The sequence below is a fragment of the Theropithecus gelada genome, chromosome 3, assembly GCF_003255815.1.
Source record: "Theropithecus gelada isolate Dixy chromosome 3, Tgel_1.0, whole genome shotgun sequence".
Lineage (NCBI taxonomy): Eukaryota > Metazoa > Chordata > Mammalia > Primates > Cercopithecidae > Theropithecus > Theropithecus gelada.
The window spans coordinates 74,064,512-74,081,253 of NC_037670.1; the positions used below are offsets into that span (position 1 = coordinate 74,064,512).

Genomic DNA, 16,742 nt, shown 5'->3' on the forward strand with positions numbered 1-16,742 from the left:
TCAAAGATCAGATGGCTGTAGATGTGTGGTATTATTTCTGAGGACTCAGTTCTGTTCCATTGGTCTATATCTCTGTTTTGGTACCAATACCATGCTGTTTTGGTTACTGTAGCCTTGTAGTATAGTTTGAAGTCAGGTAGCGTGATGCCTCCAGCTTTGTTCTTTTGACTTAGGATTGTCTTGGAGATGCGGGCTCTTTTTTGGTTCCATATGAACTTTAAAGCAGTTTTTTCCAATTCTGTGAAGAAAGTCATTGGTAGCTTGATGGGGATGGCATTGAATCTATAAATAACCTTGGGCAGTATGGCCATTTTCACGATATTGATTCTTCCTATCCATGAGCATGGTATGTTTTTCCATTTGTTTGTTCTTTTTTTTTCTTTTGAGATGGAGTCTCACTGTTGTTGCCCAGGCTGGAGTACAATGGCGCAATCTCGGCTGACTGCAACCTCCATCTCCCAGGTTCAAGCAATTCTCCTGCCTCAGCCTCCTGAGTAGCTGGGATTACAGGCACCCACCACTACACTTGGCAAATTTTTATAGTTTTAGTAGAGACAGGGTTTCACCGTCTTGGTCAAGCTGGTCTTGAACTCCTGACCTCAAATGTTGCACCCGCCTCAGCCTCCCAAGGTGCTGGGATTACAGGCGTGAGCCACCACACCCGGCCACCTACAGGAGATTTTCTTTCTCTTATTTGTGAATCTTTTTGTCCACTTTTGTTGTTCACTTCATCACATTTCCTCCCTTGTTTCCCAGCAATGCATACTATGTCATGGAGCGTACCTAATTCTACCTCCAAGTAACCAGGAATCTACCTTGTATCTATATAGAGTTGCCTATTTTTGTGTATTTCATGTAAGTGCAGTCAACATTATTTGATCTCTTGTATCTGGTTTCTTTCACTTAATGTAATGATTTTGAGCTTCATTCGTGATGTAGCACGTATCAGTACTTCATTCCTTTTTATTGCTGAATAGTATTCTATTGTATGGGTATGCTATGTTTTGTCTGTCCATTCACCAGCTGATGGACATTTTGCTGATTCTGAATTCTGGATCTCACCTTTCTTCTCAAAACTTCTTTATCGTGACACCATTCTTTTCCTATTTTCTTGATCATTTGTGACATTCCTTTCTGTTTCTTTCACTTTCCTTTCTTTGCCTCCACTTTTCCTTTACATGTTGGCTTTCCTAGGATTTGGTCCATTATCCACATTTCTTCTTAATTTGTACTTTATCTTGGTTTTAAATCTCAGGATTTCTGTGACCACCTGCACACTGACCTTCACTGGAATAGCATGCATATTTACTTATGGTCCTCTTAAACATCTTTATCTGCTGTTTGTCTTTTTACCTGAACCTCAGCATGTCCATAATGAATTCATTTTCATTTCCCTCTAAACTTGCATCTATCTTTATTCTTTATCCCATTTGGTGGCATCACCACCTCCTTTGTCACCTAAGCCACAGATGAATCCTTCTCCCCTTTCACTCAGCCGTTTCCTAAGTCCTGATGATTTTCTTACTACTCTTGCTCTGGCTTAGACTCTTATCTTCTCCTGCCTCTACATAGTAAATAAAAGAATCTCTTGTGCCTCTAATTTTTCTACTTTAAACCCATCTGTCACCTGGTTGCCAGAATGATCTGCTGAAAATACAGATTTTAAAACTCTTGTATGATTTTGCATCAACTATGAAATAAGACTTGAGCTCGTTAATGTTGTATCTAATGCTAAGATCTTGCTCCCTGTCTGTTATTGGCTTGTGTCTTACAACTTTCTGCCATAAGTGTGGTGCTCTGGCTACAACACTTGGCTGTTTCTACTCACACCCCATTCTGCTTGATCCACACACGTCCGGAGCCCTTCTCTTCTGTTCAGGTATTCTTTATTTTTTCCTGGGAACTAATGCACATAACTGCGAACTCGTCTATTTTACTTCAGATTTGCTTTCACCCTAGTGTGTTCATAACATTCTACTAAAGTAATCTTCCAGAAACCTCAACCTGATCATGTAATCCTCCTTAGAATTCTTTATTGACTTCCTGATGACTTAATTATTTGGGCCTTCCCACCCTGATTTCCTCTACTTTCCTGCCTTTCATCTCTCCATAAATATTTGAATGCCTCTTATTAGCTGACCTTTCAACCTTATCACCTGTCTCTTCCCCGGGCATGAATTAGATGTGTCATCCATAATTTCTGGACTTTGTCCTGCATTTTGTGTGTCTCCGTGCCTTTGAGCAAGTTGTATCCACTCTGCCTAAAATTGTTTTTACTACAAGCCTACCCTGTCTGCCTTAGTGTCTATTTTCTAATTTCTTTTTTAAAGTTCAGCACAGCTGTCAAATACTATGTTCCATAGGGTCTTAGAGATACTTCCATTTTAAGCATTCTCTTTAAATTTAATTGTAATTAAATTTTTATGTCTGTTTCCCTCATTATACCATAATCCTTTTAAGTCACACTTGGTTATTATCTAACCATATTGTAGTGTTTTTTGTGCATTTGTCGAATGAACCGGTGAATGGATGAAATGGAGAACAAAGTTTGCCTGCCTAGAGGTCAAACTTTATTAACATTGTACTTAAACCAACTTTGCCAAAGAGCCTGATGGTTGGGAACTGTAATCAATGCTAACTTTTAGAACATGCACTCTTTATCTGAAGTCCATGTTTCTATTTAAGAGGATTCTGATCCAGTTGAGTGTTTTAACTTTTAATTCTGGCCCTAATTCTGCTACTCATTGACTGTTTCCTGGGAAGTCTTATCAACTTTCTGAACTTATTTCCTCATGTGTAATTGAAGGCACTCCCTGCTGTAATGCTTTGAATACTATAAAACACTATGTGAAGGTAGATGATATTAGACAGTTGACCAGATTTAAAATGGTCTACTTCTTGTTTCCTTTGCAATGTCCAGAGGACTGCTTATCACCTTTTCTACTTGTTTCGTTACATAAAGTCCAATCTTTATGGATGTACATATATCAGTTACTTAAGTTACTTACATGAAGTTTAAGGTAAAAGCAGTTGTGCTTAGTGGATGATGCCCAATCTGGTAGTATAGAAAATGAGTCAAGTTTCTGTAATTAAACATGAAAGGGTCTAGTGGAATTATATTTATTCTTTGCCCATCCTGAATTTTAAGTACATTCAGGTTAAAAAAAAAAAGAAACAAAAGTCAGTAGTTACAAAAGTTCAGCTTTTAATGGCTGGAAGGTGGGTAAAATTGGAGAATTTGTGTTTATGTTGTCACATTTGTGGCCATTTTGCATTTTTTGTTTTATTTTAAGTAGTGGAAAGTATTAGTAAATGATGAAAATACAACTCATCCATAATATTGGTAGTTAAATAACTATCATTGGCTTATTGAACCTTTTTTGAAGAGTATATATTTCTAAAAATGGATAGCACTGATTTATCTAATCTAATAATGAAATGTTTTCCTTAGCACAAGATAGCTTGTCATAAGAATCCCTGAATCTTTTTTTCCAAAATGTTCTAACATAGTTTTAGTTTTAGGATGAGACTAAAGTCAAAATAATTATTTTATGTTTTCTTTCTATTTTAAAGATTGAATGAAATTAGTAATTTAGAAAAAAGAAGGGAAGGGATTAATACTTGGGTAAATTACGTAAAACTTGTAACTTCCATAAAATAAAATGTAATTAGAAGTTCAAAAGTGGCCTTTACAGCGGTGTCAGAGAATGACAGCATTAAAGCGTTTTAAAGATCCAAGCTCCCTTCTCCCTTAGTTTCCTAACAAACTAAATATAGTATTTATGAGGAGAATCAATATCGTGAAATACTTGGGGTGCAGTGAGCTTTTAAGACCCGTTCTTTTACCACAGATAGCCTCAGAATGGAGTATTGTTTGTTTTAAATTCTTATCATATGTGGTGTTTTTCTATTTAAATATTGTCAGTGTCACTGTAGCGGTAAAATTACAATCATTCGAGTCCTCTATTTCTGATTAGAACATTCTTTTGCTTTGGAGGAAGCATTCCTGTTTGTTTTAACTATTCAGACTAATTTCCCCCCAGAATTACCTATTCCCCTGTCCCTTCCAGCGCCCAAGCATTCTGTTTTCACCAGGCTTGCTGTCTGCCCTGGATGACTAATCGTCATGGCACCTGGTGCATTCAGGCAGGCCTGTGCAGCGGAATCGTCATACCTAGTTATGTCTGCACACCTGATGTTTTATTAACCAGTATTGATTTTTTTACCCTGGGGACTTTTTTCTTCCTGAAAAAAGGCAACCTTGCAGGAGTGAAAGGCATTGCAGGGGATGAATTTCTAATGAACTCCTTCTTTCCCTTTTTGTGACTCGTCTTTAATGTAGCTTCATATTTTAAGTGCCTGAACTGAAATTTCATTTTAAGCAATTCCATTTTGATAAATCCTTTTAAATCTTGACTTTCTGTAAGGTTATTTTTTAAAGATTGTGCTGCTTGACTGAAACACTTAGTGGTGCCTGTAAATTTGAGCGTTTCATTATGGGTTGCAAGGAGGCATGCTCACATGCAATGAAATACAGAGAATTTTGGACTATTTGAGTAATACTGAAATAAATAAAAAGGGAGAAAACTCTCATGTCATATTGTAGGTAGTCCTAAAGTTTCTTCCGGTTTATTTAAGGTTAGTTCAGATAATTAAAGAAACAGTAGGAGTTACGACATAAAATGAATATGTAGCTCAACAGTTATTTTATGACACAAAAGGGGTTTTTATTTTGCATGATAATATAAACACTAATACTCAACATTATACATTAACTTTTATAGAAGCATCCTAAAGCTAACTGATGGTATGAGTACACCTGAGATTTTCGGTTTCTCAATATGGCATGGATTTTCCATTTGAAAAAATAATTTGTTGTTTGTGTATGTGTGCAGCTTAAGCGATAGCACTGATTTACACATTTGCCATAAATTAGGGGGAGTTTCTGAATCATTCTCTTCTCACTTTGAGTTCAACTGTAGGTTGGTCGTGTTTTCACCGCTGCATTTTTAATTTACTGCCTCAGTCCATCAGGCATTGTGTATAGACTGCATACACACCATTAGTTGTCAGTAGATGAGGGTCCTCATGAGTCATTCTGACAGCTGGCTTGCACTATCACAATAAAATAGGCCCTGTTCTGTTATTTCCCTGAAGCTGGAAACAAGCCTTCTCCAAGGAATGCATATCTTCTGAGACATTGCAGATCATTTATGCATTAAGCGTCTTGTCTTTAAAAATGGTTTTATTACTACTTGTGTATTAATAGTATTATTAATTAATTAACTGGCCCCTTTGTTCTTCTTACAGTTTTTGGCATTGGGCACACATTATGGCAAGGTTTATTTACTTGATGTCCAGGGGAACATCACTCAGAAGTTTGATGTAGTAAGTATTCTGTATAAAATAATGTATGAGCCAAACTTCATGTTAAGTATTTGTGTTTTAGAATATTGGTTTACCAGTTTGTCTTAATAGCATAAAGAGGATCTTTATTAATTCAGTCAGAGTGCTAAGAGTATAAAATTGAACTTTATAATGTAGTCTAAAAACCTAAAGGTGAACTTATAAAGAAAGGGGTCTAGATACATGCATTATGTATTTTGACCGGGTATCTATTATATGCAAACTCCATGTAAAAATCTATACATCTATTTAATTGCAAATTCTTAATTATAGTCATCTATTTGGCTAATTTCGGGCATTTAGAATACTTCTGTGTTCTTTTAAAATTGTGACAATGTAGAATGTCTAGATGAATTGTTGTTAAAAGAAAAATTGCTGCGTTGTTAGTGAATAATAGTGCAAATTTACATACTCTAGAAGTTTGTGGAATCCTTAAAGTATGAACCCCCTCATTTAGTGACTAATGTCAGTTGTAAGTACATGCCCTGTCTTATTGAGATGCCAAATGTAATTGAAAGTTGATTGATCACCTTGCTGAATCAGTTTATCTCTTCTAAATATAAAAAGAAAATATTTTATGTGACTCTTTTGATGCTTGGACTCCTAGGGGATTATATTGATTGAAAGCAAAGAACCAGGCTTTCTTTTTTAATTGTGCTTTGGAATCATTGAGGATGAAGATACTATTGAATTTGAAGCTTGATTTTGGTGTGTAAGGTGTACCTTAAAGGTGTCAAGAACTTCCATGGTTGTGTAAATATGACACAACCATTTGGTATGAAAAAGGTGCTCATTTCGGGGTAAAGGTGCTCATTACTACTTTTTTGAAGAAAGCATCAGCACTTGTCAAAAGATCCATCTATTGATGTAGTTTAGAAAGGAGATTACAGTTTTTAAAGCTGACACATTGTGTGGGAAAGGAAAAGGGATGCCTTGTTTTGCTAAAAAGAAATAGAACCGTGGAATGAGGACAATCTTTGGAGCAGCACAGACAGGGAATTATGTGCTCTAATCATACTGATGCATCAGGCAAATCCCTTTGAGGTAAGAGGAATATACTTTTGACTCTCCCTCATCTTCCCCCTGGACACTGGACATGCATCTTGATGACCAAAGCATTTGGCCTTTCAGTTGCCATCCATTAAAATGTGTACCTGGTACCGGGCCAGGGCTCGTTTTTGTGGCGTTGTGCATGCCCCCTCACCTTTAAAAAGATTGGCTGTATAGTTTCTCAAATTTCCTGCTCCCATTAAATGAGTCCCTGACACTCTGCTTCTGTCTTTTTCATATTAAATAGAAATTGCAGTGTTTGCTTGCTAAGGTTCATGGGTATATACCATTGGTTCCATTGCCAAAAGTCAGTCCTTGTATCTGTTCCATATAAGCCTTCAGTTATATCTTCTCTCATGTCTGTTTTATGTCGAGTATATCCTACATCCATCCTCTTTCAGGTAATTTATGATATCCATAAATTTGTACAAATCTGTCTTCAATTCTTTTTTCAGCCCTGACTATATGACATCTTTGAAAATGAAGCTCTCTATAGCTTTGCACCTTTTATTTGGCAAGGGAGGAAGATAGTTTGGTGCTATTTTTGTGTGTTTGTTTACCTTACTGAAGAAGTTGATAGTCTGTTTTTGAAAGTTCTCCTTAGGCCATGGCTTCTTCGTGATCATTGGCAGAATCTACTGCAGCCAAGCGTCTGTCTGCCTAATGACCTGGCAGTTTGCACTCCTAAGTACATATTCAATAAAAATACATGCAGTGCATATGTCCACACAAAAAACAGTTTGTTAATAATAGTTTGATTCATAATAGCCTCAAACTAGAAACAACTCAAATGTCCGTCAATAGTAGAATGGATAATTGTGGTGCATTCTTAGCAAATTAAAAAGAACAAACTATTATAGATTAATTTCATAGACTTAATGTTCAGCCAAAAGAGCCAGACCCAAATATGTTCGTGTGGTATGATAGCTTTTATATGGTCGTCAAGAAAAAGCAAAACTAAATTATAGCAATGGAGTTCAAATAGTGGTTTGACCTGGGAGGGAGCACAGAAGAGTCTTCTGGAGGGCTGAAAATACTGTCTTGGTGGTTTTCTCATGATCTACATATGTAAAAATCACTAAGCTATCATTTGAGATCTTTGTACTTTATATAAATTGTTCCTCAATAACACGCACATACTTGCACAAACACCTATACATGTGTACATGTCTTTGGTTGAGCTTGAGCAGTGCTCAAATCATCCTGGTTTGTTGAAGCAACCCCTTTCTGCTACTTAATTCTGAATAATAGTAAACTTCCTAGGTTGATACCCTGTTCAGAGATCATTTTGTACATCAATCATGACACTGAGGTTATTCCCATGGCTGTATATTCTAAAGTTACATAAGAAGGTTGACAAGATTCTGTTTTATACAGCCATCTTTTGTTAATGAAGAATGACAACTGCTAGAGTGATGCTTTATTATGCATATTAATACTCAGTTTTCAGAATATTTGAAAGAATATTCAGCATATGTTAATTCAAACACTTTGGCCATAAATTTTTTTTGAGATTATTTCTAGATATAGCTTTATGTTAACTCAAAACTTAATTGCTAAAGCAGTTTTACTTAACTCACAGAGTAAAATAACATGACTTCAGAATTCTTACAGAATCTTAGATTCCTTCTAAATTCCCACAATATTTATGCCCATATAACCACATTAATCATAGTATAATCATGCGTCGCTTAACAGTGGGATGCATTCTGAGAAATGTGGCGTTAGGCAATTTTGTTATTGTGTGGACATCATAGCCTCTACTTACACAGATCTAGATGGTACAGCCTACTATACACTTAGGCTGTATGGTATAGCCTGTTGCTCCTAGACTACAAACCTGTACAGCATATTATTGTCCTGAATACCTTAGGCAATTGGAACACAATGGCAAGTATTTGTGCCTTTAAAGATACCTAAATATAGAAATGATACCATAAAAATATGGTATATAAGATGACAAATGAATGATACATCTGTATAAGGGACTTACCATGAATGGAACTTACAGGACTGGAAGTTGTTCTGGGTGAGTCAATAAAGGAGTAGTGAGTGAATGTGAAGGCTTAGGACAGTACTGCTGTAGACATTATTAATCCGGTACACTTGAGCTAAACTCAATTTATTTAAACATTTTCTTTCTCCACTAACATATTAAGCTTAGCTTACTGTAACTTTTTTTTACTTTATAAGCTTTTTAATTTTAAAACTTTTCACTTTATAATAGCACAGCTTAAAGCAAGCACATTGTACAGCTGTACAAAATATTTCTTTATATATTTATTTTATAAACTCTTTTCTATTTAGTCTTTTTTTTTCTTTTCTACTTTTAAAACTTTTTGTTAAAAATGAAGATACAAACACACACATTAGCCTAGGCCTACCCAGGGTCAGGATCTTCAATATCCACCTCCGCATTTTGTCCTGCTGGAAGGCCTTCAGGGGCAGTAATGCACATGGAGCTGTCATCTCCTGTGATAACAATGCCTTCTTCCTGATACCTCCAGAAGGACCTGTGTGAGGCTGTTTTACAGGTGACTTCTTTTTTTATAAGTAGGAGGAATATATTCTAAATACCGATAAGAAGTATAGTATAGTAAATACATAAGCCAGCAACACAGTCATTTATTGTCATTATAAAGTGTTATGTAGTACATAATTGTGTGTGCTAGACTTTATATGAGTGGCAGCTCACTAGGTTTGTTTACACTAGCATCATCACAGACACATGAGTAATGTGTTGTGCTGTGGTGTTACTAGACTGCAATGACACAGAGTGATAGAAATTTTCCAGCTCCATTATAATGTTTTTTTATCTAAATATTTAGGAAAAGATAGCTTGTAAAGCATTACAGTCTTATGGGACCACTGTAGTCTATGATGTAAACCAAAAATAAAATTCTAAGCTTCTCAGTCTACTGAATGAACTCCTCCTCTCAGGATTCGTGGAAAACTGGTTCAGGCCATGATGGGAATGGGGATTCAGACATGCCTCATGATATTCTCTTCTTTTTGGAATTCAGGCACAACTGCCCAGCATTAACATTAAGACAGAGATCTTAAGACTGACAAAACAGAACTCTTTGTAGTGTGAAAGGAAATAAGATACCAAATTCCAACCTGACTCTAATATGGCATCACGTGACAGATAGCAGGCCCTGAAAGAAGTCCAAGTATTTTACTCTAATATATATTTCTTTGACATATTTTGAAAGAGCTGTGTCAAGCTGTCTCTTTTGGGGAAAATTTACATTCTGTAGAGAATCCCCTTCCCTTTCCGGGTCTTTTTCTGATCCTGAAGAGAGTAGCTTCAAGGTCTGAATAGGAAACATTTGTCATGTGTTACCTCTAAGGGTGCCACCTATGAGACTTCTGCATAGTAAGAACCTTGGTCTTCACAATTCCCTATCTTAACTCAGATATGCCTTTCTGCTGATTCTTTCTAGTGATAACTCTTTCAAGCAGTTGCCAATCAGAACATCTTTGAATCTATCTATGACTTGTAAACATCCCTCTTTCCTCTCATCTCCTCTTTGAATTGTCCCAAACCATTGGTTTTTCTGGACCAAACCAATGTGTACCTCACATGTATTGATTGATGTCTTAGGTCTCCCTAAAACATATAAAATCAAGCTGTAACCCAGCCACCTTGGGCACATGTTCTGAGGATCCCTTGAGCTTTATTATGGGTCATGGTCCTTACATTTGGCTCAGAATAAATCTCTTAGAGTATTTTACATTTTGGCTTTTTAGTCAACAGTGGGTGTATGTGGTCTCTTGTTGACCAAAACGTTGTTATGAAGTGCATGATTGTAGTTACTTTTTCTTTAATAGCCTCCAATTTATTTAAGCATTTTAATTAAAAACTTGTTAATTAAGGGTACTTAGTTTGAAGCAATGATCAAATTATTATGCCATGTCTCTGTTAAATATTTAGGAGCATTAGGCCATGTGTTTTAAATATTTATTCCTTTAAGTGTGCTAGTGAGAGAGCAAAGAACTTGCTGATCAAACATAAATTTCTACTGTTTACCTTTATGTGTTTTTCTTTCTTTGCTAGAAATAGAAAATGATGAGGTTTTGCTGTAAGGCACTATGGTAAGAGACATTATATAAATATTTATATAATGGATGATTATGAAAAAAAGGGGATTAAAACAAAACAGGAGCTTAGTGGGCATTTTGTGTTAAGATAAATATCACATTTTTGAAATTAATCTCTTGAGGCAGAGGTGGGATGATGATTCACCTTGTCAGCTAGCAGAATCTATTAGTATTTCTATTCCTGTTTTTGATTTGAGATTAAACTAACAGACTGTATTCCTTAGTTGCTCACATCTTTCATCTTCATGTGCTAGTAAAAACAGACTTCTGTCCATCTAACGGTTGTGTCTCTGAGAACATTTCAGAGTTCTTTGTTACTTCCCACATCAAGTCCTAACTATCTAGCTAAGCATTCCAGACCCTGGTCATTTGGTGAAACCCACCTTTCTAATCTTAGTTTTAATTTCTTCCCCTCTAGTAATTTTTATCTGTTCACCACCTTCTAAATTTTGCCGTGGGCATGCTTGTTTCTAAGCTTTTGATCACTTCTTTTCTCTCTAGAATGCACTTCTGTGAATCTCCATTCTTTCTGCAAAGTACCTCCCCTGGATTGTAGCCCTGAGGTGTTTTCTTCCTCTAAACTCCTGTATTATTACTATTTCACTTGTAGTGTGGCCCCTCATAGTGTCAGTACCAGCCTCACATTCATATTTGAAGTCTTGGAGGATAGTTTTCATGTCTCCTGGTATAATCCTCTCCTCTTCCTCACCTTTCTCTTTTCTCTGGTGCTATTTGGTATCCAGTAAGTATATATTGGCTGGTAATATTGTTTTGAAACAAAGCCATGGAACTGGTGATTTTCTGTTACTACCTTTCAGGAAGGCCTCTGGGAGCCAGTTCTCTGTTCTCCTCTGTATTATTCCACCTTCACTTGCCCATTGGATGTATAATTAGAAATTTCATACTGAGAGCTACTGCAGACTGAATTGTTCCCCACCTCCTAATTCATGTGTTGAAGTCCTAACCCCCAGTGTGATGGTATTTAGAATTGGAGACTTGGGGGGTAATTAAATTTTAGATGAGGGCCAGGCATGGTGTAAACTCAGGAGGCTATGGCGGGAGGATCACTTGAGCCCAGGAGTTCCAGGCTGCAGTTAGTTATGATTGCACCACTGCACACTCTAGCCTGGGTGACAGAGCAAGACTCTGTCTCTTAAAAACAAAAACAAGTTGAAAACAATTTAGATGAAGTCATGAGGGTGGAGTCCTCAAGATGAGATTAGTGCCCATATAAGAAGAGACAGGAGAGACCTTCCCTTCCTCCCCTTTCCTGCTGGCCATGTAAGGACACATCAAGAAGGCTGTCTGCAAGCCAGGAAGAGAACTCTCACCAGAATGTGACCATACTGGCAGATTGAGGACCTCCAGCCTCCAAAACTAAGAGAATTTCTGTTGTTTAAGCCACTGTATGATATTTTGTTATGGCAGTTCAAGCTGGCTAATATAAGATCAGAGTCTTAAATCTTACTTTTGGAAAGTAACCCTTATATTTAACAGTATTTAAGTTTTTAATATATACTTATACCTTTTCTAGTTGCTATGGGTAATGTGTAAAGTCATCAAAGTGTAGAAGCTAAAGAGACTTTAAAAGATCATTCCAGGTATAAAAGGTACCAGGGAAGAAGTGCGATGTAAATTGGGCTTGAGCTGTTCTGGTTATGTATTCCATGCCCACTACTCTTCCACCCTTATCTCCTTGTACATTCAAGACCTCTGTTATGTAGTGAGACAGTCTTATTAGGGCACTTCTCTAACTTAAGTATCAAAACATGTTTTTGTGACTGGTTCCTCATCTATGAGTGATGATGGTTTCATTTTTCTCCCTGGACTTTGGGACTCAACCATCTTTTGGACTGTACTCCTGACCTTTTGTTGCTTTCTTTGACTTAGAAGAATTTATTTCTAATATAAATCAGCTCCTCTTTTCTCTTTCCTCTGGATTAATATATGAGTGTTTGGAGGATCACCCATCTCTCTTTTCATGTTTCAGCAAAAGAAATGATCATCTTCCTTCTCTCCTCTCTCTTTGACAGTATAATCCTGAAGATTCAGTGTTCCTTTAAGCTGCTTAAATTGCATTTTTAATATTCACAACACAAACACCTTTTTTTTTTTTTTGAGACAGAGTCTCAGTCTGTCACCAGGCTGGAGTGCAGTGGCGTGATCTCGGCTCACTGCAACCTCTGCCTCCCAGGTTCAAGCAATTCTCCTGCCTCAGCCTCCCTGAGTAGCTGGGACTACAGGTGTGTGCCACCATGCCCAGCTAATTTTCATATTTTTAGTAGAGACAGGGTTTCACCATGTTGGCTAGGATGGTCTCAATCTCTTGACCTCATGATCCGCCCGCCTCGGCCTCCCAAAGTGGTAGGATTACAGGTGTGAGCCACCACGCCCAGCCCACTTTTTTTGTTTATCCTTTACATGGCTTAACCATCTCCTTCTTTGTGTTACCTCCACTGTCCTTTTTTTTTTTCTCCACTTCTTGAACATACGGTACTTTTGTCACAATTATTTGCCTCAATGTCATTTTCCCCATAGAATGCTAATTTCCTGAGGACGGTTTATGTAATTTATCTCTGCATCATCAGTGCTCAGCATAAAAGCTAGTGAACTGATAGAAATAAGAAATTGATGGAAGTTGGCTGAACTAATCCATAGTTCCAAATTTGCAAAGTTTCACATATTTAGACTATTTTCCAGATAATCAAGGTTTTTTTATACTTTCCTCTCCCATAATCAGGATTATTGTGTGTACATTATAGGAAATTGTTTGGGCATGACTATCTCTTTGACAGTTAATACAGATGCCATACATTCATTATTCCCCTAAACAGCCTAACTGTTTTGGGCTTATTCATAATGTGGCCAGTGTGATGCTGGGTGACTATTCATTGAAAGAATCTTTGGAGCAGATCTATAAACTTAAGCTGTGTATCCTTGAACAAAGAACCATGCTGTACTCTTGGTCTAATGGTACTCACTTATCGACCTGAAGCAAATACCATCTGTAGTATGCTGTTCTAGATGTGACATCATTAATTGACAAGCAGGGCATGTATCTTTTTGATATGATCAAAGTGGTTCATTGTTGGCTCAAATGTGCCAGTGCCTGTAATACTTGTTTAAGACTGATTGACAGGTCTCAGATTCTTGTGTGTTTAAAGAACTTGTTTTCTATATTTGAACTCCATATTTTGAGTGATAAGAGATGTGTCAAAGGAATTGAGAATTACTTAAATGGAAATCATTCTAACTTCTGATGAATGATGCCAAGGCAAGTCATATTTCCAGTTGTCTGCATTAAAAAATAATCTCAAGTTTGTGGGTTAAGTATTTATAGGTAGCTCGATAATTTTGATGCATTAAAAAATAATCTCAAGTTTGTGGGTTAAGTATTTATAGATAGCTCGATAATTTTGATGGCTTCTATGCACCAAAGTGGCTAAGAAAACATGGTCAGAATTAAGGATGCTTCTCTCTTTTAGAGTAAAGTGTCATACTTACAGAATGTTTTAATGTCTGACCCTTTAATGATAACTCCATTTAGGCAAATATCCCTTAAATAGCTAAAATTGAAAATACTCCTTCACTGAATGAAATTACCCTGGTATTTCACGTATTTCAAAGTCAGGGTTAAAGTAATTTTAACTTTGTGGAACATGACTCTGAATTGGGTAGTAGACTGGGGCTTAGTTGTCTGAAGCCTTTGGATTTCATTCTTCAGTACAGGGTACTCTCAGTTCTGGTGCTTCTTTCTTTGGGGTTCAAGGCCATCATTGCAAAGTAAGAGCTTTAAAAGGATTATGAATAAGACGTAGACCTAGGGGAGGAATCTCCACCTTTGTAAGTGGGAGATGGGGAACCTGTAGAAAGTGAAATTTGAGGTGAATCTGGAAAGATGCATGTGCATTTTCCAGGTTGTTATAGTGGAGTTAAGACAGTGATAACATTCTTCTTATGAAACAGGGAATCACCAAAGGATGAGGAACATTTACCATGGACTTTATCTAGATACCACATTATCTAGTACTACTAGATACCACATTATCTAGTAGTATCTTGAGAATAAGGGAGTGGAGAGGAGAGAATGGATGGTGAGATGCAATGGGAGCAAATTATTTGGCAGGTTTCGCCAAAGGACCAAAGGAAAAAGAATGGAGTGATTTCAGGGGAGTGTGTTTGTGGTGACTGACTTTGGAGTTCAGGGTATTTAGGGAACTAAATGAACCAGAAGGATGATGGTAAATCAGATGTCAGGGACTAAAAGGCAGGGGCTTTGTATGTGGATAGGGTTTGAGTGTCTGTGCATATGGTTTAACAACAAATAATTTATACCTTGAGTTTGTTTTGTTAATAATAGACTTCTTAGTCTCTGGGAACCATGACAGGGTATATTTCAAAATGATAGTGTATGCTTCTTTCTTAAACAAGCTCTGTTTTTCTGTTTGAGTAGCTTTGTTTGAGTCACCTTCTCTAGAACTTATTTATTTGGCTATAATTCCTAATGTTTTTCATTTAATAGGATTATGATATATTAGGATAGATGAATACTTAATGGATATTTTTCATCTATCCACTCAAGACATGAAGTTCTTGTTACCCACACAACAGGTTGGTTTGATTGCTGGGCTAGGTATCAATGACCACAACCAAGGAGATTTAGTAAGATTTAGTATTTAGTAAAGGGATTTTATTGGTTGTAACAAGTAAGGAGAACACCAGGGATAGTTCTCAAAGCAGTGTCTCTCGAAGCTGGGGACTGGGTCAGGTTTTATAAGCATAGGGTAATGAGGTGTGATCTGATTGGATCTTGCAATGAGGTGATGCTGGGAGGCCTGATCTGACAGGATTCTGCCTTGGGGTAATGCTAGAGCTCCATCTGATTGGATCCTGGATCCTGTTGTGTGGTGTTCACTTCTTAATTCATCCTGCTCTTAGATTCCCCCTGTGGTTGCATGCTTGGTTCATCTGGGCATGCTCAGGTTACATGAGCTGAGGGTCCATGGCAAATGAAAACGCACAACCTTGTTACCCAGAAGTTGAATCATATTGTTCTGGTGCGACTATACTTCCACAACATTCTTGTCATTTGGTTGCCCAATCTTTATTTTATATTTCTATTAAGATGAATTTCGTTATTTCCATGGGCAGCTATTAAATCTTAACACTTTGACTTTTTTTTAAGTTTAATTTATAGCAAGGAAAAAAATCATATTAAAACTAATTAAAATGGAATAATTCATACCACTAAATATACCTTTAGAATGGCTGAAATTACAAAGACGAATCATACCAAGTATTGGTGAGCATGTGGAGGAACTAGAATTCTCATACATTGCTGGTGGATGTACGATAGCATAACAACTTTGGAAAACAGTTTGGCAAAATTTTGAAACATGAAACATACACCTATCATACAGTCCAGCCTTTCAAACTTAGGAAATGAACACATATACACCTATAAAGATTTCTACATGAATATTCATATCAGTTTTGTTTGTAATAATCCCAAAGTGGAAACAGTATATATGTCCATTTGCAGGTGAATGGGTAGACAAAATGTGGTATATCCAAACAATGGCCATTCAACTCACAATAAAAAGGAATGAACTATTGATACGTGCTAAGTATGGATGAATCTCAGCTCTATAGTGTTAAGTAAAAGAAGGCAGATTCAAAAGGCTATATATTATAATATTTGCATTTAGATAATATTCTAGAAAATGCAAACAAATCTGTAGTCACAGAAAGCAGATCAGTGGTTGCCTGGAGTTTCATCTCAGAGGAAAAGAACTAAATGCCCTGTGGGATAGTCTAAAAATCTGATTTCATTTTACTGATGTGGAAAAAAGATTAATATATTACTCAGGGCTCTCTTCGTTGCTTGGTGGCAGACATGTGTGTGAGTCCTAACCTAATCATATAGAAGGAGTTTCTTACAGAAAAAAGCAGGTTTGTTACTGCTTTAAGCTGCCCAGGAACCAACTTTTCAGTGTCCCGTACACATAGTGAGTGATGTGAAATCTTCGGGTGGGGTTGGGATATTGTTACTGACTCTTTCCTTCGAATAAATTCTATGGAAATCACCTGGACAGATGCTGTAAACATTTTTAGGGTTCTATTGCAGATTGCTACATTTCCCTGCAGTTAGGTTACACCGAAATTATGTTCCCACCAGCAGT

The 16,742-nt window shown here is 36.8% G+C and overlaps 1 protein-coding gene across 3 annotated transcripts in view; it reads left to right on the top strand.

Moving 5' to 3' along the window:
* The window catches only part of VPS41 (VPS41, HOPS complex subunit), a 187,427-nt gene that overhangs the window by 46,598 nt on the left and 124,087 nt on the right, over positions 1-16,742 (top strand). For all 3 annotated transcript variants that reach the window (XR_003118549.1, XM_025379273.1, XM_025379272.1), the window contains exon 4: positions 5,311-5,388. Coding sequence is in view for 2 of the 3 variants with exons in the window: in XM_025379273.1 (XP_025235058.1) it covers positions 5,311-5,388 (78 nt within the window). In the remaining variant the exon portion in view is untranslated. The remainder of the gene's footprint in view (positions 1-5,310; positions 5,389-16,742) is intronic.